The sequence below is a fragment of the Penicillium cosmopolitanum genome (genome assembly GCF_028827165.1).
Source record: "Penicillium cosmopolitanum strain IBT 29677 chromosome Unknown utg000006l:49.0-5199605.0:1.0-5204138.0, whole genome shotgun sequence".
Lineage (NCBI taxonomy): Eukaryota > Fungi > Ascomycota > Eurotiomycetes > Eurotiales > Aspergillaceae > Penicillium > Penicillium cosmopolitanum.
Window position 1 is genome coordinate 1,581,555 of NW_026622676.1, and position 24,803 is coordinate 1,606,357.

At 47.8% G+C, this 24,803-nt stretch overlaps 11 protein-coding genes across 11 annotated transcripts; 4 read left to right on the forward strand and 7 right to left on the reverse strand.

Moving 5' to 3' along the window:
• Positions 1-365: 365 nt before the first annotated feature.
• On the reverse strand, positions 366-1,896 carry N7509_005130 (DUF3712 domain-containing protein; the record flags this gene model as incomplete). The annotated part of the gene is made up of 3 exons (XM_056629767.1): positions 366-1,051; positions 1,107-1,531; positions 1,640-1,896. The coding sequence occupies 3 exons, from the start codon at positions 1,894-1,896 to the stop codon at positions 366-368; spliced, it is 1,368 nt and encodes a 455-aa protein (XP_056489069.1).
• An 878-nt stretch (positions 1,897-2,774) lies between these two features.
• Positions 2,775-3,539, forward strand: N7509_005131 (oxygenase MpaB family protein; the record flags this gene model as incomplete). The annotated part of the gene is made up of 1 exon (XM_056629768.1): positions 2,775-3,539. The coding sequence occupies one exon, from the start codon at positions 2,775-2,777 to the stop codon at positions 3,537-3,539; it is 765 nt and encodes a 254-aa protein (XP_056489070.1).
• A 224-nt stretch (positions 3,540-3,763) lies between these two features.
• On the reverse strand, positions 3,764-4,205 carry N7509_005132 (uncharacterized protein; the record flags this gene model as incomplete). The annotated part of the gene is made up of 2 exons (XM_056629769.1): positions 3,764-3,814; positions 3,888-4,205. The coding sequence occupies 2 exons, from the start codon at positions 4,203-4,205 to the stop codon at positions 3,764-3,766; spliced, it is 369 nt and encodes a 122-aa protein (XP_056489071.1).
• A 1,332-nt stretch (positions 4,206-5,537) lies between these two features.
• On the reverse strand, positions 5,538-6,145 carry N7509_005133 (uncharacterized protein; the record flags this gene model as incomplete). Its single annotated transcript, XM_056629770.1, has 2 exons — positions 5,538-5,964; positions 6,030-6,145. 2 exons carry the CDS (start codon positions 6,143-6,145, stop codon positions 5,538-5,540), a joined length of 543 nt encoding a protein of 180 aa, XP_056489072.1.
• Positions 6,146-6,276: 131 nt separating this feature from the next.
• On the reverse strand, positions 6,277-6,558 carry N7509_005134 (uncharacterized protein; the record flags this gene model as incomplete). The annotated part of the gene is made up of 1 exon (XM_056629771.1): positions 6,277-6,558. One exon carries the CDS (start codon positions 6,556-6,558, stop codon positions 6,277-6,279), a length of 282 nt encoding a protein of 93 aa, XP_056489073.1.
• Positions 6,559-7,608: 1,050 nt separating this feature from the next.
• On the reverse strand, positions 7,609-8,256 carry N7509_005135 (uncharacterized protein; the record flags this gene model as incomplete). Its single annotated transcript, XM_056629772.1, has 2 exons — positions 7,609-8,065; positions 8,120-8,256. 2 exons carry the CDS (start codon positions 8,254-8,256, stop codon positions 7,609-7,611), a joined length of 594 nt encoding a protein of 197 aa, XP_056489074.1.
• Positions 8,257-8,826: 570 nt separating this feature from the next.
• N7509_005136 (amidohydrolase family protein) lies at positions 8,827-9,930 on the reverse strand (the record flags this gene model as incomplete). The annotated part of the gene is made up of 1 exon (XM_056629773.1): positions 8,827-9,930. One exon carries the CDS (start codon positions 9,928-9,930, stop codon positions 8,827-8,829), a length of 1,104 nt encoding a protein of 367 aa, XP_056489075.1.
• Positions 9,931-12,394: 2,464 nt separating this feature from the next.
• On the forward strand, positions 12,395-14,073 carry N7509_005137 (uncharacterized protein; the record flags this gene model as incomplete). The annotated part of the gene is made up of 2 exons (XM_056629774.1): positions 12,395-12,428; positions 12,638-14,073. 2 exons carry the CDS (start codon positions 12,395-12,397, stop codon positions 14,071-14,073), a joined length of 1,470 nt encoding a protein of 489 aa, XP_056489076.1.
• Positions 14,074-15,239: 1,166 nt separating this feature from the next.
• On the forward strand, positions 15,240-17,143 carry N7509_005138 (uncharacterized protein; the record flags this gene model as incomplete). The annotated part of the gene is given in 6 exon segments (XM_056629775.1): positions 15,240-15,734; positions 15,796-15,899; positions 15,958-16,083; positions 16,148-16,237; positions 16,290-16,843; positions 16,854-17,143. 6 exon segments carry the CDS (start codon positions 15,240-15,242, stop codon positions 17,141-17,143), a joined length of 1,659 nt encoding a protein of 552 aa, XP_056489077.1.
• A 1,359-nt stretch (positions 17,144-18,502) lies between these two features.
• On the reverse strand, positions 18,503-19,431 carry N7509_005139 (sulfotransferase family protein; the record flags this gene model as incomplete). Its single annotated transcript, XM_056629776.1, has 2 exons — positions 18,503-19,224; positions 19,287-19,431. 2 exons carry the CDS (start codon positions 19,429-19,431, stop codon positions 18,503-18,505), a joined length of 867 nt encoding a protein of 288 aa, XP_056489078.1.
• A 3,056-nt stretch (positions 19,432-22,487) lies between these two features.
• On the forward strand, positions 22,488-24,443 carry N7509_005140 (stealth family protein; the record flags this gene model as incomplete). The annotated part of the gene is made up of 1 exon (XM_056629777.1): positions 22,488-24,443. One exon carries the CDS (start codon positions 22,488-22,490, stop codon positions 24,441-24,443), a length of 1,956 nt encoding a protein of 651 aa, XP_056489079.1.
• Positions 24,444-24,803: the final 360 nt, after the last annotated feature.

The window sequence follows — 24,803 nt, forward strand, 5'->3', positions numbered from 1 at the left end:
TAGTTTCTAGTAAACCGACTCAACCTCTAATCTACACGACTGCGAAGTCGTGGTCTAGGTTCTATCCGTCGAGTCAGTTTGGCGAGACGAGGCAATGCCAGGCCAGGCCATGTATGAACAAATATACAAGAAAAAAGAAATCCGTAACTCCATATCCATCATCCGTGAGGAAGAAGGAAGTTTCAAAACAAAACAAGAGAACCACCACCCGGGGAATCGAAAATCAGAATCAGAATCAATCAAATGTCGCAATCACAATCGTGTCGTGTCGGCGTCAGGTGCGTCCCGGTATTAAAGTAAGGGGTACGACCGTTCCGTTGGCGTTGGCGTTAGCATCGCATCGCATCGCATCGCATCACATCCGCCTATGCCTTCATATACATTCCAGCCATGGCATCGATCATCAAATCCCGCTTAACGGGATGTTCATCACCGAACAGATTACGAACATGAAGATTCTCCTTCAGCGCCTCAGCCAGAAGATCGCGCTTCTCCTTCTTCTTATCCTCGAACTCTTCTTTCAAGGTCGAAAACAAGCCAGAGCCACTGCTAGAATTGGCATTCAGGATTCCGGTCAGGTTCAGCTTGCCGTTGCTGCCGATTAAGCCGTGGATGGTGTTCTTCAAGGTATCGAGGAGAGGCACGTTCGCCATCAGCGGGAGTTCGGACATCACTTTCGTGTAGTAGGGGACTCGGGTGCCTTTCCATGTCACTGTGCGCGTGACGGTCTTGAGGGAGAGACTTCCGTTGGACAGAAGTGATGCGCCTTGGTCCGCTAGTAGTTCTTTCAGGTGGGTGATGGCGGTTGTTAGGTCGAGTTGGGCTTTGACGGGGAATGTGTTGGCTCCTGGGTACAGAGTGACGTCTTCTAGGGTAGCGTTGCCGAGGAGCAGGTCGCCGCTGTAGATATCCAGGACCAGGGTGCCGATGTCGAGGGTCAACACTGATGGGTTGGGAAGTGAGGCATTTCCTTTGAGGTTAGTGCCATCGGCTTCGGCTGGGAGGACCAGCTGGCTGTCCGTCAGTGCAAACCCTTTGAAGGAATCAAGGGCTATATAAATAAGGTTAGTGGAATGGCCAATTGGAGGTGCGCTGCATAGACTTACTCGGTGAAGTCACGTCCTTGTCCATGGTGACTTTCGACTTCAGCACTCCCAGATAGGAATTGGTCGTGCCCTTGAGAGATAAGGTCGATTCCTTGTTAAACACAACAGAGTGAACGTAGTCAACCCAAGTGTCCTGGTTGATGAGTGGACGGTGCACATCCTCCACGCCTAAGGTGGTGTTGCCCTTGATAGTCATGCCTGGAATAGTGACATTGGTCCATGGCTTATCGGCGCCATCGTCGCGCACAAAAAGATCCAAGTTAATAGGCTCAATGCGAACCGGCAAGGCGATTTTCAAATTCAACGCCGATTGCAGAGTTAACTGGATGGAGTCCGGCTGCGGGTTCAGGACGGACGCCTTGACTAGCACGAGGTCGGACTTGTTGACGACAAGTTGAGAGATGGCGGGGATCGCGACAAGGAAGCTGGGATAGTCAGTTATCATGACCAGGAAGAGTAGAAAGCGCAATTGACGTGTTTAATGTGGCAGAGTCATCTCATAGACCCGGTTTATAATCTGGAGTATAACTTACAAGACTGGCAGGAAAATGGCGAGGAAGATCACATTTCCAATAAGATAACAGCACCAGAATCGCTTCCAATGGCGTGACAGACGCTCTCTGCGCGTGCGCGTGGTGGCCAGCGACAAGCCACCGGCGGACTCGACCTGCTCAAGTTTTGCTGTATCATCCAAACCTGCGGGGGGTAAGGGTCCTCGATGAACACCGAGGGAATATTTGGCGTCATCGGAGCTCAAATAAGCTGGCCGATCACCTTCAGTCTTGCCCATGATGGAATTGAGGAGGGAAGACGGTGAGGAGAGAAGGGGTCGTACGAAGTAAACGCGACCACGCAACGGGAAAAGGAAGACCAAGACAAGAGAGAATGGGGACCGGGACCTCCCGCGACTATATTAGTATTTTCTCGGGGGAGGATGGGGTCAAGTCTTTTCATCCGGGGGAAATTATCAGTCCGGGGGAGGATGTGACCCTTTGGTTCTCGCTTGCAACTGCTACCGAATGATCGGGCAAGCGAAATAAGCCCACATCCACATACGAGTAGGATACGATAGGATATTCCATGACGAGCTCGAGCCGAAATATCGGGGAAAGAGAACCAAAAAAAATAAAAGCCCCTGGGCGGAGTGGGACAGTGGGGTTCGTTCGGAGCAACGTTGCTCTTCTTGGCCAAGATCCACGAGCTGGACTGGAGCTGGTGGCGCACGAACATAGCAGGGATCAGCGCAGGAGATGGCGATCTCCTACGAACCGCGGCTGACATGCGATGAAATAGGGGCAGTTCACATGGGTCGGTGATCCATGTAGGTCACAAATCCGAGAGAGTTTTGTGGTTGTTGGAAGTGGAGGAAAGGTGGATGATGCACGGTGGATTTGCGGGGGGGACAACCTTCAGTCTGGATTTAATCCCAAGCTTTTCTTCCCCGGACTGAAAGGTTGGTCTTTGAGGATTCTCTGGATTTGATTATTTTCATCCTCACTTGTGCTTGTACTTCTTCCTATCCCATCTCATCCCATCCACTATGTCGTCCACTTCTTCTCCCCATCCCCCTTGGATGAAAAGCCCGATGTCTCACACGACCACGATGTCCCCGTCGCTAGCGGCTCTGGTCGTCTGCATGCCCTAGAGCAGCTAGAAATTCTTCCTCAGATGCTCCAAGAGGGCATCCTCTTTGCCGGATCAGGCGCTGCTCTGCTACTCCAAGCAGCACTACCCGCCATCCGCGAAGTTGAAAATGACAACAGCAACCCGAAAACACTCGCTACAGAGCTCCTCGACGCTCTACAAGCCCATCTAGGCTACATCTCCACATTCGTCTTCGGCACACGCGATGAGCGCAAAATCCTCCTGGAAATGCTCCAACGCGAAGAAGCCCCCGGTCTCGGCGGCGGTCGCAACAACCGCTTCGCCCACCACCCAGCACTGCAGAAATGGATGGCCGCAACCCTCTACGCCACCGCGACCGATTTCTACCAGCGCGTCTACGGCAGAGTCGACTTTCAGACTGCCCAGCGCGCCTATAGCGAGTTCGGCTTGCTTATGAACTGCATGGGCGTGCCTGCGGGTACTTGGCCCGAGACTCGCCAGACTTTCTGGTCTTATTGGGATGATCAAGTTGGCAAGTTGACTGTCTCCACTGATGCCGCGCAATTTGCGAAGGATCTGCGCGAGTCTACCGATATGCCTAAGTGGGTGCAGAATATGAAGCCGTTCCTTCGCGCCGTTACTATCGAGATGCTCCCGCCCAATCTGCGGGATTCTTATGGTCTTAAGTCTACCGCCAGTACTCGTACCCTCTACCGAACTTGGATGGGGTTCTCTGTCGCTGTTTACCCGGCTATGCCGAATAAATGGCGTGGATATCCGCTGCGGTATTATCAGGATAAGCTGCGCGGTAAGTTGAATGTTGTTTGAGGAGAGAGAAGGGCGATTTAGGATACTTCTTGTTGCGGTCGATCTACTATAATGTTTTTTTGTATATACCCATGCTATGCTATGAGATACGCTCTGTGCCTTGACACGTGGATGAGGGTTTTCTTTTGTTATAAGGAAAAATTGCATATATTTATCCCTCGTTGAATTCGTTTACCATCATGATATGTACTAGGCTACTAGTAGTAAAAAATTCATCTCATGCTCTATAGTGTTCCCAGCACTCCACCCAGCAGTTTCGACACATCCTCCACAAGCTAGAAAAGAAAAAGAACATTCGTCAGTATGACTCCGGACATGAAGATCAGCATTACGTTGAGGGGTACCCACCGGAGTAGCATCGCCGATCAAAGTCGTTGTGTTATCCACAAACTCCTTTGTGAGAAGGGAGTGGGCGTTGGTCAGAATATCCTGTAGGACATCGATGTTGTCGGATGCAAGCAGCTTAGCAGCACCGCTAACGATGATCTCGAGGTTGTTGATGGTATCCTTGCTCAGCAAATCTTGCACACCATCTAGAATTCCTGGCAACTCCGAGAGAAGACCACCAGTGGAGGCGGGTGCGCGAGGAGCAACAGGATTGGGCTCTGGAGCTCCGATGGCCAGTGGAGCAGCGGCGAGAGGAAGGAGGAAAGTGGTGAGACGCATGGTGAATGTTGATCCCGAAGTTGCACGGCGAAGAATGGAAGAAGAGAAGAGAATGGATTTGATGATATACAAAAATAAAAGATAAAAAAGAAGCAAGTCTACTAGCTACTGCACTCTGCCCGTCCCCCCGCCCATATAAGCGAGTTGGAGCATCAGAAGCACTACACGAGGGAAGACTTTGAACTAAGACAAGCCACCCCGCGGCATCTAGACCTTGGAACTCCAGCTACTACAACGCCAACGCTCGGGGCGAGATCAGATTCGTGAGACGTTAGCGATCCAACAAAGAGCCAACCGAAATGGCGGAATCCACCCATGACTGGCTTGAAAATCGAAAAAAAGCCCCGAGGCTCCGCCCAATGCGATGGGCCGGATCACAGGATTGGCGTGGGCGATGCACGATCGCGGAAACCCAATGTCTCGCCGAGGTCGATCATTGCTAGTAAGGTAAGTTTCCGTGGTGAAGCTCTTCCATGTGAGAGTGAGATTGGGACGAGAGGAGAGACGAGGCGAGAAGACGGTACGGAGTATGTGATGCCTCTCTCTATGACCTACCTAATCCCGGCGGAGAGAGAAATCCTGGAAGGCGACAGGCGATCCCCGCATCCCACGGTCTCACCCCAGATAGCGTTGAAAGGGGACAAGATCAGCTCTCCAGGGCCACTTCCAATGATGATGTGGAGAAAGTAAGTGGCGTTGGGCGCCCTGAGTGGTTCATGGGGGCTCCCCTCGGACCGACCAGCCCCATGTGACACCGGAGCTCGGGTCGTCTTGAGTAGCGATCTTCGTGGTGAGTGCAGATTTGGTCAATGGTATTAGGGTGGAGCTGAGAATTACTGATACTACATATCACAATCAAGATCCCGCATTTAATCTATTCGGTTGTCAAAGGAATTGAATGGCATGAGATTCGGTGAATGAGTACACTCCGTGGAGCAGAATCCGGGGCCGTATTTCGTACAACTTCGAGTAGACTCAAACCGAGGCTGAAAAATGAGGGGAAGTGGAGCGCCACAAATGCAGGGCCCGTGGAACAAACAGGAACATGAACCACGCTTTAGGGCATTTTTGAGGATGAGAGAGGCATACGAGTAGCTACAGAGTATCCAAGTCTTGATGTCATGTCTCATCGCATCGTCTATTTGAAACTATCATCACTATCTCAATTTCCAGCTGTACTAACACTGAAACTGAAACTGCCCGGAAATCAAGTCTGTAGTAAAGAGTTCTTTATCAACCAAGAAAATTGAGTAACAAAAGCCTCAAATGTGAATTCGTGCTGGCCCCACCACGCTACTGCACTGCACTGCACTGCATCGCACTACTTTGCAGCTACAGTGCTAGGGCCAAGCCGAGAACACCCAGCGCCCCGACCACCGCCGTGATTGCAGTAGGCTGCGCCGCCAACCCACTCGAAGTTGAACTCGATCCCGTCGCCGTCGCCGTACCCGTCCCGGTCTGCGAGCCTGTCGCTGTGCCCGTGGCCGTAGGTGTGGGCGTCTGTGTAAGAACCCCCGCCTTGACTTGCGATCGCACGACCGACATGTAGCTTTTCACATCGGACGGAAGACTGCTATACCAGGCTGGAGTCGTGCCGGCACTGAACTCGCTAGCCAGCGAACGGCGGGATTCCTGATCAATCAATTCCCACAGGACTGTCATCGGGACAGCTGAGATGATCTCGCCGATGAGCGATTTAGGAGGCGGGGAGATGTTGGCGAAATTTGCGCCGCTGGTTGCGTTTGCGGTGAGGTGCTCGCTGGAAGGAAAGGCAATAAGCAAAACTTCATTAGTTCCATGTTGTGGATGAATTTGAGGTCTCACAGTTGGCTCGATAAAGAAGCAACATTGTAGCCGCTCTCCGTTGTGGCATCTCGTCGTTGGGGTTCAGCGCCCCAGGCCGTTGCTGCGAGGCAGAGAAGCGCTGTCGTGAATTTCATTGTAGCGGATATCACCTTCAAATTGGAAGATGTAGTATATCCTGAGCCTCGAGATAGAAAACTTGAAATTGGCAGTGGACAGACTAGTATTCTGGTGCCAGTGGGTAAACCCTGGGGTCAGCAGCATATATTCAATGCTTGACCCCTCTTGGCCGTCGATCTCCAACGCTGACCGGTTTCCTTGGTGCAGCTCGCTTCGACGAAACCGTTGTCCAGTGGTATCCGGGCATCTGATCTTGGGTAAGGCCGATTGGACTGTTGCTGACGACGTCTAGACCCGTCAGAAATTGGCGGACCTCGGAGCTGGGCCGGATCAGATGCTTAGGCGGGGAAGTAACAGTGCCAGTACAAGGAAGCAGACGATGCACGTCACCCTTCGAAGTTTGACTTTTCTTTTCTTCGAGACTTGCCATCAATCGGATATTTCTTTGGCATGGTGCGCGTTGTCGTTTTGACTTCTTCCATGCTACTAGCTTTTTGATCTGCTGTAGATCCAGATAGATCTCGATTAGATTTCACGCGAGAAAGAAGGTTTACGACGATCTGCCAACTGCTTCCAGATTTACGGAAAATCATTCCCATAAGCTGGAGGACTCAATGAAACCTTTTGTCGCAGGCCGACTTCATCCCTAGATCTCGTAACATCTTCTCCCTTTTCCATTGTTTCAAGTCAAATTTCCCTTCCCGTAGTTCATCTTGTTCTCCATTCCATATGAAAGTGACACCACCCACGGTTTTCTTAACATGATGATTGTCGTCGAGGAGTTCAATATGGCAAGGCCGAAGCTGGTATTGATCTGTCTCATACTTTATGAGTCGATCGAAGTGTATTCGCGATCTGTTTCTGCACACCATACCATAAACTGGAACAAGCGATTTTCCATTAACAAGGGCAGGGTAGGGACCCCAAAGCCTAGTTTCATATCCCACAACTCTAGCATGTCGCATAACGGGGGGGGGGTCGATTTAATAATCCTAAGACATCAGAAAGTGTCTTTTGGTCCATTAATGTTCCGTACACAAAAACGTGTTCTCTTTCGAAATAATCTGTAGACATCATAATATCCTCGGCAGACTCGCGAGAAATTGCTAGGTTTTAAATCAGTGAATTTCACGAGTAATCATAGCTCAGGGATTTGCGCATAATTAGAGATGAGTGCGAGATCTGGCGCATTGTGAGAGTAGATAACTTCAGTGAAACGTAAGATGAGTCACATAGGCACCGCAGGTCCAGACGATTTGAGCGGGCCGTACTGTGGGAATAATTAGTCTGCCTCACAATTCACTACCCTTTCGCAGCTGGAAATTCAGCCATTAAATTGTAAAGTGTCGATTGGAAACGTCACTTACTAAGCTGTGGGGTTTTTTCGTATTTGAATAGGGCGCCACAGTCGAAACGCCCGAAATTTAAATTGAAAATATGTTGACTTGGTTTTCTGCTATGAATTCCATGCATGCTTGACTCAATGCAACCAAGCCAGGCTTTCCTCCATCAATTTGGTACAACTGGCAGGATCATCAACACCGGGGAGATCCTGCTTGATCTTGAAGCCCTTCTGCGACAGAAGCCAGGAAATACACTTATAGCTGGCTCTCCCCTCTTTCGGCAAAGGAATTTCTGCAGAGACTGAGACTGGAACTGTCGGGGTGATATAGTCTCGATCATAAATTGCCTCCAGAGTCAACAACTTCCACTCCGAGTCAACATATTCCAGACGGGAGATGAAGCGAGTCAAGGACACACAGTCATACTCTATCCCATTGAGCCTGAACCGAATGGATATGGATCCTGTTGACTCCGACAGGGCCTTGTTCCCATTTACATGTACTTCCACGGGACAGATCGTATGAACTGCACCCGTGCCACCCGTCGTCATGCCCTCCGAGCCGGCCACAAATCCATCAATATCGCCCTGAAACCTGTTGCGTATTAGGTACATTCACGTTGGTCGGAAATATTTATTAGACGCTCACCATGAGATTTCAATGTGTGTCTGAGAAGCGTCTGGGTGGTAACTGCCACGCAATTTCTCCCACTGGCAGGTGTCGCGATAGTATCGCTCGCGGATGAGAAGCGACTTTATTTGTTGCTCTGTGGCAAGCTTTTCCATACTGGAAGTCATTTTCTTGTCGATGAACGTAAATGTATTTTTGGTGTGGCTTTTGGGGGTATTAATATAACAAATCTCCAAAATTCCTGGTCACTCTCGGGAGTGTCGGGCAAATCGGACATTTACTGTACCGACTTCCCAAAATGTTCGGCCTATTTGATTCCACTCGGCACATCCGAGTAAGCCGGAAATATGGCAGTACCAAATCCAGCCCGTACAACTTATAACGAACGCATGGTGTGGGGATTTTGTATCTAATAAAATCAAATAATTTATTTGCAATCATAATTGCTAGTATGTCCAACACTGAAATATTTACTGGAGATCGCGGAAACACATCTGGATAATACTTGCTCTGACGAAATATTTCACAGGCGATCTTCGTTGAGTGGCTAGCTAGCCTCAAGCTTTTATCAGATGTCCAAGCTTCACGAGGTCGCAATAAGGTTGATTAATCACTTTATTTAAGTTATTTTATTCAAGTTACTTTATTTAAGTAAATTATGTTTCCTGATGAGGTAAATGATGCAAAAAAAAGAAAGGAAAGTATGAATTGCCTTTCATTCCACCTTATGCCCGAAACTTGAATAGCCCTTCAGCATTTGTCTGGCAGATCTTGCGAATGTCCGAGGGACCAACCATATCCCCCAACGCCCGAATGAATTCCGGAACTCTCTGTGACTCAATGTAAGGATAATCATTGGCAAAGAGAATTCGATCAACTCCCCAGGTTTGAATCGCGATCTGGGTAGGCGGCAACGAAAATAGACCAGAAATCGCTAGCCACACTTGACTACGCAAAGCCTCCCCAACGCTCCTCTTTAATGAGAAAATCTTCTCATCGAACATCGCATCAAAACGCTGCATCATCATCGGCAACATCTCACCCTGATGCCCGACCACAACCTTCAGTTTTGGATGTCGGTCCAAAGTTCCAGATACAGCGAGCCGGAGGACATGGATAGCAACTTCATTATGCCAGCCCCATCCCATCCCCGCCAACGTCGCTGACAATTTGGGCTTTCCTGGAAACGTGTAGTACGTATCAATGACTGCCGGCGGGGCGATTCCGGGGTGAAGATAAAGAGGCACGTCGAGGGCTTCGAATTCCGATAAAAGGTCGTCGAACTCCAGGTCATCGAGGAACTTGCCAGTACAACCGACCGAACCGGCCATCATGGCTCCGACAAAGCCCAGATCTTGCACGCAGCGGCGAAGCTCATCGATTGCTAGCTTTGGCGCATGAAAAGGTAGATCTGCAAGAGCTTTGAATCGGTCGGGGTCCGCATCGACGGCCTTTTTCAACTCGTTGTTGATGTCCTGCGCCAGAGCAAGTCCGGATTCAGGCTCCATCTGCATGCAATTGACGGGCCCAGCCAGACTGAGTATCTGCATTGCTATACCGCCTTCGTTCATGTCGTGAAGTCGTTGGGCTCCGGTTTCGGTGGAACGGCCACGCGCATACTGCATGGCCTCGTGGCCGACAAGTTGGCTGAAGATGTGTTTTGCATGCTCTGCCAGGCCCGTGTCGGGGATTCGTGCTGTCAAATGAGGGAAAACAACATGTTCCTCTACTCCGATGATTTTCAAGTCTTTCAGTTCCGGGCGGAGATAGTGAGTGCCGGGGCCGGGAGTGTTGATGGTCCCCACGTCTGAGCTGGAATTCGATGCCATCGTGAATTTAAGGTAGGATTCTTGCGGTAGGTGGGAAGAAATTTAGAAAGAGTCTGTTTCTACGCTCACCCGGACATCTAGATCCCTATATGTGTATTTGCTAATGTTACCGCCATCAAGCAATTCGAGTGGTTCTGGGCTCCACATCTATAAAACGCCGAGCATTTTAGGCAATTTGGACGTCATAGACCAAATGAACTGAATCCTCGCGGGTCGAATATTTCTAAAGCTTAGCATGGAAGAAGACTAAAACCACTCCACATATTGGCACGGTGAAGCTTTCTGGTAGGCCTCGGCGCTTGTCAACGACCGAGTCCGAGTATTCTGCCCTCGGGATGGATATCCGGATGGAACTCGGAATAAGGGAGTAACATATCCGATCGAGCTTGAATTGACATATGTCGATAAGAAATAAAAATGACAAAAAGCAGAACAGAAAAGAGAAAAGAAAAACATACAATAGATATTATATGTTGGTGGTCGCTTAGCGCCCACGAGTATGGACTCGGCAACGTGCCGCCCTAGTGGGCACCGCCTTCAGCCCTTAAGTGAAGGGCTGATTTTGACATGGAAAGAATACATGAGGTACTTTAATGTGCTTAAGCGACAATGGACAGTTTTCGTTCTTACTCGCCGGCCCATATTTACCTTGCTGCTGCTATTGATCCCCACTTCGCCACCATTTTAGTAGGCAGGGTATTAGTATGAAGATTAGACAGATTGACTATCTCTTGATTGATATTAATAATATCTACAAAAAGGTAACATCCTGTGAGGTATTGCCATAAAAAGAAAACTTGAAAGAGTGGGTATTGAACGCATTTGACACATGAAGATCCTATTCCCTGAAGACTCTTTAACTATCTCTAGGTAAAGAAATAGTATGATTGAGTTATATCCTACTAAGTAAACTGTGGAATATCCGCGGGTACTAGTGTAAAATCTCACCCCACCCCTCTCTCCGCAATCTGTATGTTGTGGGTTGCGGGTCCCTGGCACTTTAATACCCGTATCCGTCTAAGTAACCTGCAAACTATTTATGATATATCAGGGTTGAACCTCAAGACACAAATTTACTAAGTAATTTATAGAGATAGTAATAAGATATTTTTCTGAGACCTGGATTCCCTGCTGGGTCTCCACGGCAATTGTTCTTCTTCCTTTCCCTCTCAGACCCAGAGGCGCCTCCATCTGACTGCTTGCTCGTCCAACTAGAGGGACTTGGAGTGATTTTTGCCCGTTCTTTATCCTTCGATCTTGGAAGACTTGGCATTCTACCCGATCTCGAATTCTGACGCTTCTCGCTCCGCCATGAGCTCGGAGTGTTATCTGCCCGTTCTTTAATCACGCAGTCTTGAGAGCTTAATTGTCACTAACTCCGTAGGAATGCGCAGGGGCCCCAAATCCAATTATTCTCAAGTCAGGTTGGGGATACAGACAATATTGCGCCAAAATTGAACGAATCACTTGCCCAATGTCCTAAGATTCATCATATCCAGATGATTGACTTCTGATACACAGTGTCGTATGGTTGTGGCCTGATTGATCCACCCTCATAGCGGAAGGCGAAGAGGGGGATCGGGCCACAACTACTAGTATCGGATATGAGGCCAGATTCGCGATGAACGACATATTAATATAGATTAGCGGTCTCGGCGGGTGTTGCTTATGGTGCGATAGCATTGTCATTGCTAGAGAATGTGGAGGAAAGGCTAAATAATGCCATACCATACTGTTGATTCTACTACAGACATACTATTCTCTCGTCTTTTATATCATGTTTTAAAGGTGCGCGATCTGAAAGCGTCTCGTTGAATTGCCCGATAATCGCTTAAGACCAGAGACCTGAGTAATATTGGTGGTGAGTTTGGCCAAAAGTACCAATTTGAGGATTTTCCTGATTCCCCTGTTTCACTTTCCCAAATAAATCACGTAACTTGAATACAAAGAGACTAGTCCTGCACGATGGTATAGTGGGTTTAAGGGTACTCCGTACCTGGTGCGTCGTTCAAAGATCTTGCTCGGGGGTACGGAGTTGCAAGAGCCTCACTGCGATCAGGGAACGATATCTTCCCTTAATATATGTACACATATCACTGCACCTATAACAAATTCAGCTGATCCAGCGTCCATGCAATCCTTCATAACTCTGGCTTTGTACGTAGCCTGGAGGGAGTATGGTAAACCGGGTTACTTCGGAACACCGTGGCATGGCATGGCAAACCTCGCCCCAGTGGAGACGCTCTAAACCGCGGTGTCATGCATAGTTCTTCGATCAGTCATCTCAATTGGCTGTCTCGGTACTAGTGCATAAGGATATTCTGCGATTGGAGAGATGGTCCTTGAACTACGGAGCACTCAGGGCTCGATTCCGCTTTTGACGGAGGGAGTTCCCACCGATCCCCAAACGAAGGATCTAGTGGGAATTAGGCACTCTGGGCAGAGACTGGCTTCATCCCACCACATGCGCGGCAAGGCCGAAGCGGCTAGGGTGACCCGTAAATCTCCACATCGTATAACGTGGTTATCTTACCATAATAAACTACAAGGGTTGTTGGGTGACAAACATGTTGGCCTCCCATTGAACCCGCAAGAAAGTTCCCTGGCCTCTTTAGAGCTATTAATAACTGAATTCGCTGCTCCCTGCACATTATCCTTTATATCAAATCCATATCTCCGCTGCCCTTAGTTGCGGCACGATAACCAGGATGGTGTCTTCTCCCCAAAGACCCCCCCCTCGCACATTCGAGCAAGCCGAGTTTTGCAACATCAGTCGATACATTATTTAGCAAAGACAGCACCTGGAATTGGAAGAGGTTTTCTGCTAATGCGGATATCGAGGCTCAACGTGACCCACGACTGAGTGTTGCCTCAATCCGGTATCTCATTCTCACCATCTACCGCCGCTTGTTTTCGCTGGTTTATTGCGCCAATGCCATCGCATTCGTTATTATTATGGTGGAGAGCCGAGAGAAACTTCTTGCATTCGTCAACGCAGCGGCCATCAATTTGCTAGTCTGCGGTCTTGCACGACACCCACTAGTGGTGAATGCCATCTTTCTGAGCTTCTGCCGCATCTCGCAGTCAGCTCCTCTCTGGCTGCGCAAAAGGGCTGCTGAAGCATATCACTATGGTGGAGTTCACAGCGGATGCGGTGTGGCATCCTTCTTATGGTATACCGGCCTCGTGGCTCTTATATCATGGGATTATTGGGTTAATCACTCGGTGACGATTTCAATCCCCGTGATTGTTCTATCCTATGTTTTGCTTGTCGTTCTCGTCGCCATAATTGTGGTTGCACACCCTACCTTCCGGGCGAAAAGACATGACTATTTCGAACTCATACACCGATTCTCCGCTTGGTTGGCGGTGGCTCTTTTCCTGACTCTCCTGCTGGTCATGTCTGATCTGGCCCGACATGCGCAAGGCGTGTCCCTTGGACAATATCTGATCGAGCTCCCAGCGTTTTGGTTTGTCCTGGTCATTATCGCGACCATCGTCCATCCCTGGCTACTTCTCCGCTGGGTGAAGATCGAACCCGAGTATCTCTCACCGCATGCTATCCGACTACATCTCGATCACACATCTACGAACTTCGGCAAAGTAATAGCGCTCTCCAAGCATCCGCTCAAGGATTGGCACAGCTTTGCGACTTTCCCCGATCCCGAGGGCAAGAGCTTTTCTTGCATAGTATCCAAGGCAGGCGATTGGACAACGCGGTGTATCGATCAGCAACCGACCCATATGTGGAAGCGCGGAGTGCTTATGTACGGCTTTATCCACGTGATGCGAGTTTTCCGGAGGGTAGTGGTGGTTGCCACGGGATCTGGTATAGGGCCATGTCTTTCGTTTTTGAGCGAGAAGAATCGGCCACAACTGCGAGTCCTCTGGCAGACGCGGAATCCGAACAGGACGTACGGCCGTGATGTTCTCAGCCTAGTGCACCAGCTGGACGCCGACCCTCTTCTCATTGACACCGGTAACAGTGGAAGAGTGGATATGGTGCCGATTGTCCAAGAACTCGTCCGGGAATTTGATGCGGAGGCTGTGTGTGTGATCAGCAACCCGCGGCTCACGAGAAAGGTAGTTTTTGAACTCAAGGAAAGTGGAGTTCCTGCCTTTGGACCGATCTTCGACTCTTAAAGTTAGAGCCAGAGAATGAAAATACGAGTACATGATCCTTCCAGAATCAACTGACGAGACCACTTATCAACGAGCTTCCACATTCTTGCTGTACCGCCGATTTCCAACGCCCCGATACAAAAGCACCAGGGGCGCCACCGCGACAGCAAGGAACTGCACTTGAGATGAGCGAGACATGCCGCTGCAATCTGGTTTTATTGGACAACATTTGCCCGCTTGTTTCCCCTGACTTCCCAAGTGTGTCCCGCTATTCCCAATTTTTATTAGTTCGTCTAAACTTTTCTCTTTTATGGAAAGTTGACGGCCCGCGTGGATCCGTACCCGGCTTAACTTATCCACTTCGACCAATCGGACCAGATGTCATTGCTGTACGTATCAAACCTTAGGCGATACAAACAGTACAAGTGACTTGACTGGACTCTTTTTGCCTTGAGCAGGATCCGTGGAGTGATCCTTGAGGCGCGCTACGAATATAGCGTGCTACGGCGCGATGTTCGAATTTACTCGTATGCGAATGACCATACCACACAGACGGGAGGCATGGGCGGACGATGAATAAAACCTGTCCGTTGGACTCACTCACAGTGTTGCACTCAGTTTGTCAATTACCTCCACACGCAACTCGGAGGTAGGTGGGCGTCATGGGGTATTCTTGCGGCAGCAGCGCGTTGCGGACTCCGCAATTCGAAACTTTGACACTCGATATTTCCGCGAAGTTCTAGACTAGTCCAGCTTGGCGTCTTGCAATCCTGATGAAACACACTAACACGGGGCGGACGGGACGGAGGACGCCCGCACCAGCGCTAGCGAACCTTCTCTGGCACCCGCCCCTGGCCACTTGGTACACTTGGCCAAACAACAGAGTTTACGCTGCGGCAGGTGGAAACCTTGAACAAGGCCTTGTTTTTTGTGCCTGGGCGTTGTGGAAGACAAAATTTAACTGGGTTGTCTTCTTTGTGGCGCTTATGCGTGCACTGACTGAGGGGGGGGGGGGGTGCGAGTTCTGGAGATACTCCTTAGTACTATCCCCACCAACTTCTTCACGTTCGACCGAGCGTTGAACCTCATCTCGTCAACCCAGTCACTCCTTTCCTGAATCAGACCCCCTAAAGTTAAGCCTCCAGGTTCTTCTGGATGGCATTTCTTGGTCTCAAAATCCCTCCATAATGGCGTCCACCCGTCCTGGGCAACACGACCGCAACGCGCCTACCTTCGACAATTTAGCCAAATTCTATGTATCTGTGGCCATCATTTGGACATTTTCCCTGCTCGTCGGCTCCGCTTTTCTAATTGTCAATCGCCACGAACAATGCATTCGCATTCGCAACCTGCTTCTCTCCCTGGGCGCGGTGTCATGTCTCCATGTCTACTGGATTCTGTGCATGGTCGCATATCCGATGGGTGACAAGTACCCCTGTGCTGCGGAATATTGGATCATGAGCATTTATCTGCCTCTGGGAATCGCTCTTTTCCAAGCAAACAGCATGCAGCTCCTGAGTGTCTTTGGCATCCAGGAGAAGCTGCTTCTCACCGCACAGCAGCCCTACAAACCCCATTTCATTGACAGTGCAAAATCTCCTGGCCGCTACCTGTCTCGATGGAGACAATTGAATCTCGTCCAGCGAACCGAATTTGGTATTTTGGCTGGGATGGTGGTTCAAGTCAGTGCATCTTACGCCCCTAATGCTGTTGATATTTGCCATACTTATCTCTCATCTCTAGCTGTTTCTGTCACTCTCTATCTTCCTCACCTCCCGAAAATTTCAAACCTTCGGCACATTCTCCGAACATGTAAGTCCTGGGGAATGTCGGCGAGGTCCTGAATGGTAAGATAGCCCCCTGGATGATAATTTAGTCGACCTTGTCTGACCATGAAAATTCAAGGATTCCTTCGATTCTCTGGCAATTGTTCTGGTCTTGGATATTTTCGCCATACATTCTATGGAGAATTCGCAACATCTATGACATACACCACTGGCGGCTTCAGATCACTTGCTGCGTCATCGCTGCGTGAGCACTTTACCACATTCCTTGACATCTCCACCACCAAGCCCCGATACTGACTGATCTACAGTTTACCTGGTTCGCCCATGTGGCTCGTCGCCCTATACTCGCCATCCCAAACCTGGGCAGATATAAACAGATACTGGGTGCCGGCTCTCTGGTAATGAAAGCTCGTCATCAAATACAAGCAACTCAATTAATAACTCTCGCAGGTTCGCCCCCGGTATTATGACAATGGAGGCCGTTACTATCTTCCTTCCGTGTTATGAGCTTGTCGTCTCCATGAGGCAGAGGAATCGTATCCTCGGGAAACTCCAAGCATGGTATGAAAAGAAAGCAGACGACACGGACGAATTGGATTCAGAAACACCGCGAAGTCAAAGTGAAGTCAGCCGCCTGCCTGAAGTGTATTCTCGAAAGGCCCTGGAAAGGTGCTTAGAAGACGACTCAAGCGCGCTTCTCCGATTTGCCGCGGCCAAGGAATTCAGCGGAGAGAATATCATCTTCCTAAATTACGTGCGCGACTGGAAGGCTGCCTGGGCGGAGATCAATGAACAAAAGCCGGTATATGATTGGAAGCGCGATCCTCTGCACCACCGGCTTCATTTCTTCAAGATCGCGGTTGAGATATATGCAGCCTGTGTCGATCTCAGAATCGCGAAATTTCCCATCAACATTGAATCTCGGATTTACTCGGATCTAACGGAAATGTTTGGTGATGCTGTCCAGTTAATCGGCCAATCTGTGCCAGGGGGGGATGGAATACGTACTTACAGGAATCTCCCCCGAAAGTTACATGGTCCCTACACATAGAAAGAAGTTTTCTACTGTGATAACCTTGGAAGAAGACACTCACGCTCTGTGTCTGGATGCCTATCCTCAAGAGAGCCAGAGCATTATGCATATCGAGCCCCGTCTTCCACATTCTGTTATCGTTCCTCTGGATTTCACAGCCTCTGCTTTCGACAAAGCCGAGAGGTCTGTCAAGAACCTGGTGTTCACAAATACCTGGCCCAAGTTTATTGATTCTGATTCTTCCGGCGACTTGTCAATTTATTCTAAGTAATGATGCTGTATTCTGGCAATAGCAGCAATATTTCGTTCTTGGTCTGTTAATATGAAGATTTATTAAAGAGAGACTCTGGCAGAAGAAAAACTGAAGCTGGCAGTGCGCCTCCTAGGAGAGATCACGGATTTCTCCCCCAGATCGTCCCTTTCAAGGGAACGTTCTTCCTCTACCGTTTTGCTCTCCTTTTTCTATGATGAATGGGTTATCAATATGGCACGTAGGCGTTTCGATTGGGCTTCATACAAGGGCACGGCTTGGGAACCATCTTTACTGGTCGTGCTCCAAGCAAATCGTTTTGCTCAGACCACGCCATGAACCGTTACTTCTTTCAGGATAATACGTAATCGAAGAATTGTCATCTAATCACTGAGCAAGGTGGTCTTTGTTCATATTTCTGAGAATCCGTTGGCTAATCCAGTCGCTGCCGGCATGACCCGCCTCATTCCGCTCACACTCACCTTTATCTCATACTCGACTCACCTTCTCTACAACTACTTATCGACCCAGCGCTAGTCTATCCTATTCACATGTTAATTTCGCCCCTGCTATACATTATAGTGGTAACGCTGCCCAGTTTCTAATTTAAAGTGTAAATATGTGGTTACTCAACAACAACAGGGTCGTAGTTGGCCCAGGGGCTCATATGGGAATCTTCCACAAACCCTTGACGACCACACGATAGATATACCAATTCCCCGGCACTCGTTTCGCTCTCGGTCGGACCTGGCAGTCAGTTTTATAAGCGAAAAGAATGAAGCGAAAACAAAAACATACAACAGCAGGGATTCGCATGTGGTCACCCACCATACTACTAACCTGCCGGCGTGTGGCTTAAGTACGGCTGAGCGGACGGGAAGCCCTGTTCTCCACACCCTATGGTCGTATGTACTAGACACAACTGGAAAGGAGGATATATTCTCATATTGAATGCATTTATGAATATGAATACAATGCGCTGCCTTTACGCTGTGGTCAAGGAAAGAGAAGGTGGCCTGTAAGAACGTAGTCAAATTTGGCATATACAGAGCAACACCACGTGTCTTGACCGGTTTCAGCATCACTGTGATTTTTAAATTCCCTCGAATTTCTGCAAATTCGAAACCAAATACACGAAAGCTAAATACTGGAAATCTTGTATCATTGAATATGTATATATATATATAAAGTCTACCTCTATTCGAGGTCATCCACAACCTGAGTCATGGCGGCTTTCTTCAGTTAAGCAGTTCCAACAGAATATTTATATTCCACATTATATGAAATTTGAAGTCAATTTCAAAATTTAATTTAAAGATATGGTGATTAAACCATATAAGAATGAAACAGGGAAAATAAAATATATATGCATCTCAACGTTTAGCGGCTTGGGCGAGTGAAGTGCTTGAAGGCCATAGTGACGGCCAAGCCAGTGACTAACAGTGAGCCACCCATTGCGATAGCCTGTAGGAGAGCATTCATTATCTGATGGTAGTTACGGGTGTTGCAACGTTTGCGGAAATCAGCGACGTCGTTGCTATGGGGGAAGGGGTCATTAGGGATTTCCTCCTCAAGGAATTTACATAAGGGAGCCCAACCGTCGTTGATGCTGTACTCTAGAAGACGTTCAGGAGGTACTAGGCTGCGGACCTCGGCAACATGTTCCTTGTAAATTTGCTTACCCTTATTGGGGAAGTCACCGCGGAAGAAAGTTTCGAAGAATTTGTTAAGCATGGGATAGTACATGCCCGCGGCCCAACTGAAGTTCGCCAGGAGCTTGTGCTCTGGATCGCTGACACGCCAGTATACTGTTTTCGTGACTGAGGTATGCCATTGATCGATGTCCCGGATATTCAGGATGACTTTGGCGTCCGGATACGCCTCAATAAGCTCCTTGGCGAAGGCACAGGCGGGCCAGTCGCACACGGCCTGACAATCTCCTAAAAGTTGATCCCACTCCTTGCGGCCAAATTCACCTTCGCCGTTGTATTTAGCGTTCAGAGCATCGTGCCACATCAGGCAATCGGGTGGGTTCTCGACACTGGCACACAGCATGTGGTAGCATTTGGCGTATCCCAATCGCTCGAGTGCCTTGCGAAGGGCTAATGGTATTTTATTCAGACCTTGACAGAAATTCGACCAGACTTTCAATTGGGGTACTCACAGGCAGTACCAGTACGGCCTACACCTAAGGCAAGCACTTTCATAGGTACTGTGCGGTGGCACTTGCGGCGGACAATATTGGTGTCGTTGGTGAATATATCAGTGAGAGGTTGAGGAGCCGGATTGTCGGAGAGCACCAGAGACATTATGGCTTTTTATGGAGTAGCAAATAAGGAGAAAAACTTAGTATGCAAATGAAGTCGCAAAACAGTAGATAAGACTTGATGAGAGGAGAATGGGCTCAGAATCTGCCAGGAAAGCAGTTACAATCACAGTGGACGAGTCGGACTTTACGGAAGACTATAAAATGAAGAAAAAAAAGATGCAATGATGAAACGATTAGATTGGTTGAGTAGAGAAAGCTAACCACTATAGCAAAACACCGGGTGATCTATGATGATACTGAGAATTCGGCCAAGACTTGCATGTATTTGGTTAGTTGAAAGAGTCTCCTCCGGCACCGATCTAGAACGAGCCCATCTTGGCAGACCGTTAATTCCTGGTTTTAATCATATTCATTTATTGGCTAGCCCTCATCCAGCCACATCGATTGTCCGATATTCACCACAAACATGTTCGTGATGGGCTTTCACTCTACACCGTACTTCTTATGGAACTTACTCTGTAATAGTTATCCACCTAACTATTCATTCGGCATTACTTTATTTTATTTCATTTAATTCCAAGTTCTCTGTCTCTTCTGACAAAAGCCCTCTAGGGCTGGAGATGGATGAGAAACTATTCGTTTGCAAATTTGCCTGAGGCCTATTATATATCATCTTGTCTTCAGATTCCAGTTTGACAGAACTTTGCGAGCCGTAAAAACAACCTAAATTGAGCAATTGATCTGTCTTGAAGCGCGGTGCTCGACTTATGGATCGACCCAGATGTCAATCAAACTTTGAGACTAACTAGATTCGTCGCTCAGCCTAGTACCATAGACCTAGCATCAGTTAGCAATATCAAGAACGGGTTTAGTCTGCTTTCGCATTCGTGGGTGGTGTATCCATGATACAAGGTCTCTTACCGTGTTCCGCTCACTGCTGACTTGAATGATCATCTGATGGCCGACTCTGCAGTTGAATATTCTAGACCCAGGCTGGTGTTATTTAAAACCAGCTCGTTAATCGAACAACTAAAACTTTCGTGATGATTATTGTTCACCAAAACAACTCATCCTGAGTATTATACTCCATTACAAACAGCCCCCTCAAAAATGTATTTCAGGATTCTTCTTGCTCTATTTGCATTCACCAGTCTTTCCATTGCCGATGGGTCTCCTGATGACGATGTCCTTGACAAGAGACTATCCAATCCCCCTGGCTGTTTTTGCTGCACTGGCTATGTTGTGAAAAATATAGCTGGAACTCGATGCGGTCATGGTGAGTAGAACAATTAATCTACCCAGTCAGCTTACTTACAAGCACTAGATAATATCTATTGTGATAGTCGTGATCGGCTCTGCTGCAAGAAGGGTGAAATTATCTGGCCTAAGATTGTTAGTCTACCCTATCCTTCTTATATTTTTGATTTGCCGGTCTCCTCGGCTTGGAAGTTAATCACTCTTCTAGGATTCCTCAAACAGTAGCTCTATCGTGTGTACAGGCTGAATGGTAAAGGACAACGCCCAATTGGTCGAAGGGGGACTGGCTAAAAAGGATGATATGAGATGATCTGTTAAGAATGTGTTATTGATTTAAAAGCCTAGGAATCTTTTTATGAAAGGTAAACACATGCTCTTTTTGAAACAGACTCAGAATTTGGTTGTCATAGCTTTTTCTTTTAGGCAGTAGATCATCTACCAGCTTATGCTTCTAGATAGGCCCCTCTATGATTTCTTCCTTGTATGATTCATAGTTCTCAATTAGCAAGTGAACTATTGAGTAGGAAGCCCCTTTCATCATATATTGCTCACCCAGAGTTTCAAAACTACGGACTGAAGATGGCAGCAGCCCATGGTTGACTCTTCGCTGTATTGTAGTTTATTTTATCACGGAGCTTAGCAGCGGTTCAGTCAATCTCAAGGTTTGGCACAGAGTACAATCTACGAATCAAGCGACAACGCAATTCAACCCAGACTGGCCTCTGGGTTAGTTTTCGACTACGACCGTCAAAGCTCTATCGGTCAGAATGGCTCTAAAACAAAATGGTACAAACCAAGGCTCGGAAGGATTATTACGAAGAACATTTCATTATATTTTACGTTAAACATACCAGTTCGTTTGGCCATATCTCTTGAATTAGGTATCCTGCGGTCATGTGTATTTACGAGAAACAAAAACAAGAAAGGAAAGTACCCGAAGGAACAGTTGAGAAAATAATAATATAGACAGCTACTAACTGGCTCTATGCCATTTATGTGTGAACCAAATCCAGTCACATAAGTACCTGTGTTACAGCTCGAATAGGTGATACGGCAAATATAATACCGAGCAGTAAGTAAACTAGCAATTATCTAAATCCCCTCTCAATTTGACCACTAACCCTACACCATGGCCCCTAGGCCAGGCGGTATTGCCGTCTCGGATGCCTAAGGGGGAGAGTCGGCCACTCGGGACTTGCAAGAGCCCCCAGATACATGTATTATCAAAATCAAATTACACATGCGGTACTGCGAGTTCAGAGTACTTATGACCTCTAGTGCTATGTAATTTACATTAGTCTAGTCCATTTCCTTGGCTTTCGTGAGGACTGAGTCCAGGCTCGTAACCGACCCGCCTTGAGGCGAGGTCAGGAGTTCTTCACCCTTGGAAAGTTATTTTCGAATTATTGACGAATCCGCTATTTTCATCAATTAGCATATATTTGCCTGCGTGGGAAATATATGCGATTTGCTCATCTCAGCTGACTTTCCATCCAAGTTATCATGTCGTCAAAGTGGGGCTGTGGAATCAAGGCTCGACCCGGAAATTTCAAGCCCGAGGAACGACGAGATTTATCGAACCTGCGACCGCACGATTGGATTCCAACAATTCAAGTTTAGCTCACGCCACACTTCGCTCTCTGCACGAAACATTTCAATTGCTTATATCCTGGTACTGAATTAGCTAGAGAATGTATTTAGAGCAGCATCGAGGAAACTGTTGAGACTAATCGCTGTCTACCTTGCGATTGGTCTTCTCATAATGGTATTTTAAGTTTCCAGATCGTCAGGCTGGTTTGAACAGATCTCGGTGTATTAATACTGCCGTGGCTCAACGACATGTCCTCTATCTTCAATTTCCAGTCTTGCCTTGCATTTGTTCTATTGATTTTTATCTTGAACAGTATATCAACAAAGGAAACTCGTGTTTATACCAACGCATATGACATTGGCCAAAGCGACCTCTCACAGGAATTGAAGTTTGGACCCATAGATGCGGTTTACACGTGGGTTAATGGGTCAGATCCTTTATGGAAGAGTGATAGGGACTTTTGGTATCAGCGCTGGGTCCAGGATCACGATGCACCTACTCCAGACGTCCAGAATAGTCAGAATAATGGCTCTGATAATGCGGATGATGCTTTCGCCGATAATCATTTCCGAGACAATGACGAGCTCCGATATTCAATTCGCTCCTTGGATAAATATGCACCTTGGATACGCCATATATACATCGTGACGAATGGCCAGGTTCCTTCTTGGCTGGATGTGGGCAATCCTCGTGTCACAATTGCCAAACACACGGAAATATTCGAAAACTCCTCACACTTGCCGGTCTTTTCGTCCTCCGCTATTGAGAGCAATCTGGACAGAATCTCAGGTCTCAGTGAGACCTTCCTCTATTTCAATGACGACGTTTTCCTAGCTGCGCCTATATGGCCAGATGACTTTTTCACACCATCTGGGGTACAAACCATATACCTCTCCCACCCAGTTCCATTGGGTTATGATGCATATCCGGAGTATCGGGCTCAGTCTGACAGCACTCCTCCAGATAAGCCCCAAGTGTCATGTGAGCTCGAGTTAGATGACTACGGCTTTGTGGATGATGGGGATGGTGGAGTGAAAATTGAGCGGCTAGTTGGGAAAGTACATGCCTCATCAGCATGCGATGTGGAAGGAGCAGAGATCCCGCAGTCTTTACTTGCCGAAGTTTTGGGGAGTGATGTCCCTCTAGAACATGACCACATTAACCTTGCCTTACACTCAATCGACCATCATACCTCAGAGGACGTTGGGGCATCGAACTCGACAGAGAGCATGCCAAGGCTAGACACCAAGACCAGAATAAAACTTGCTGCGCTTCTAGATGCATTCTCGCAGTGCCCCCATGCCGATGACTTGGTTGCTAATGCAATTAGATCTGTGATAAAGGCATTCAAAGGACGATTCCCTTTCACGAAGCATCTCCGGAGGGTCCCATCTCACATGCCTCATATGATGAATAAACACATATTTACCGAGCTCAAAGGCATATTCCCACAGCAATTTCAGCTTAACTCAGAACATCGATTTCGGCACCCACGGGACCTGCAGGTTGGCTTTGCCTATTTCAACTATCTAATCAATCGCCACGAAATTTTATCATCTAAACTGTGCGGGTTATGGGATGAAGATGTTGAGACCAGCCGCAATTGCAGAATTGAAGAAGATGACATCCGAATTATCGAAAACCTTCTGTGCGGAACAAGCCCACCGGCAGGCTTTCATGACCTCGTTCAAACGTGCATTCACAATAGCTTTGGGTTCAAAAGCAACCTACCGCTGCCGACAAAAACGGGAAACGCGACAGGAATTTCTATCAAGGACGTTGGGCATTGCATCGATATCCCAGGGTTGCGATTGCGTTTGCAGAAAAAGGGATATAGACTGAAGATGGGAACCGATGTGACCTTTCACATGTTAAGAGACGACTACCAAACCACCATGGACCAACTAAAATCGACAAGAGACCGACCAACAAAGTTCATTTGTCTCAATGACGACATGAAAACCCCATCAACTGAAGTGAGGCACGCTTTGAGGCACTTACTCGAAGATCTGTGGCCTCTGCCTTCAACCCTTGAGTTACCGACGACACCTGTTGATTATCAAGGAGACCACAAAACAATCTTGCACAAGGATAACATGTCTCCACACGTTTCTTTTCTACTCTTTTTGCTTGTTGGGAGCATACTGCTGGTACCGTTATTCTTTCGAATTTCGGGGAGCCGGGCTCGGCGCAAAAATAATTAGAATTGATCTAAGGTTTGATACAAATGTAATTTCAAAGGGTTTTCGAAGCTCTTCCGTTTGGCAAGTAATTTTGGGTGGATTAATTTTGAATTCTAATATAAATGAGTTAGCAGCTTGATTGAGGAAAAATGTGCACTTCAAAAAAAACCTTGATCGTATTAAGACAGGATCTTTTCAATACGTGGTTGGAAAAATACTTCGGTAATTCAATTTTGTGGTGTGACCAAAAGGCATCCATGGATGCTTGTTTTGAAAATCCGGCGTGACCTTTCCAACTCCGCATAATTTGGGTCTCCACTCCTCACTGTGATTTTGCTACTCTCAAGCTCTCGGTTTAGTATAAAAGCCTACATGCAGTTT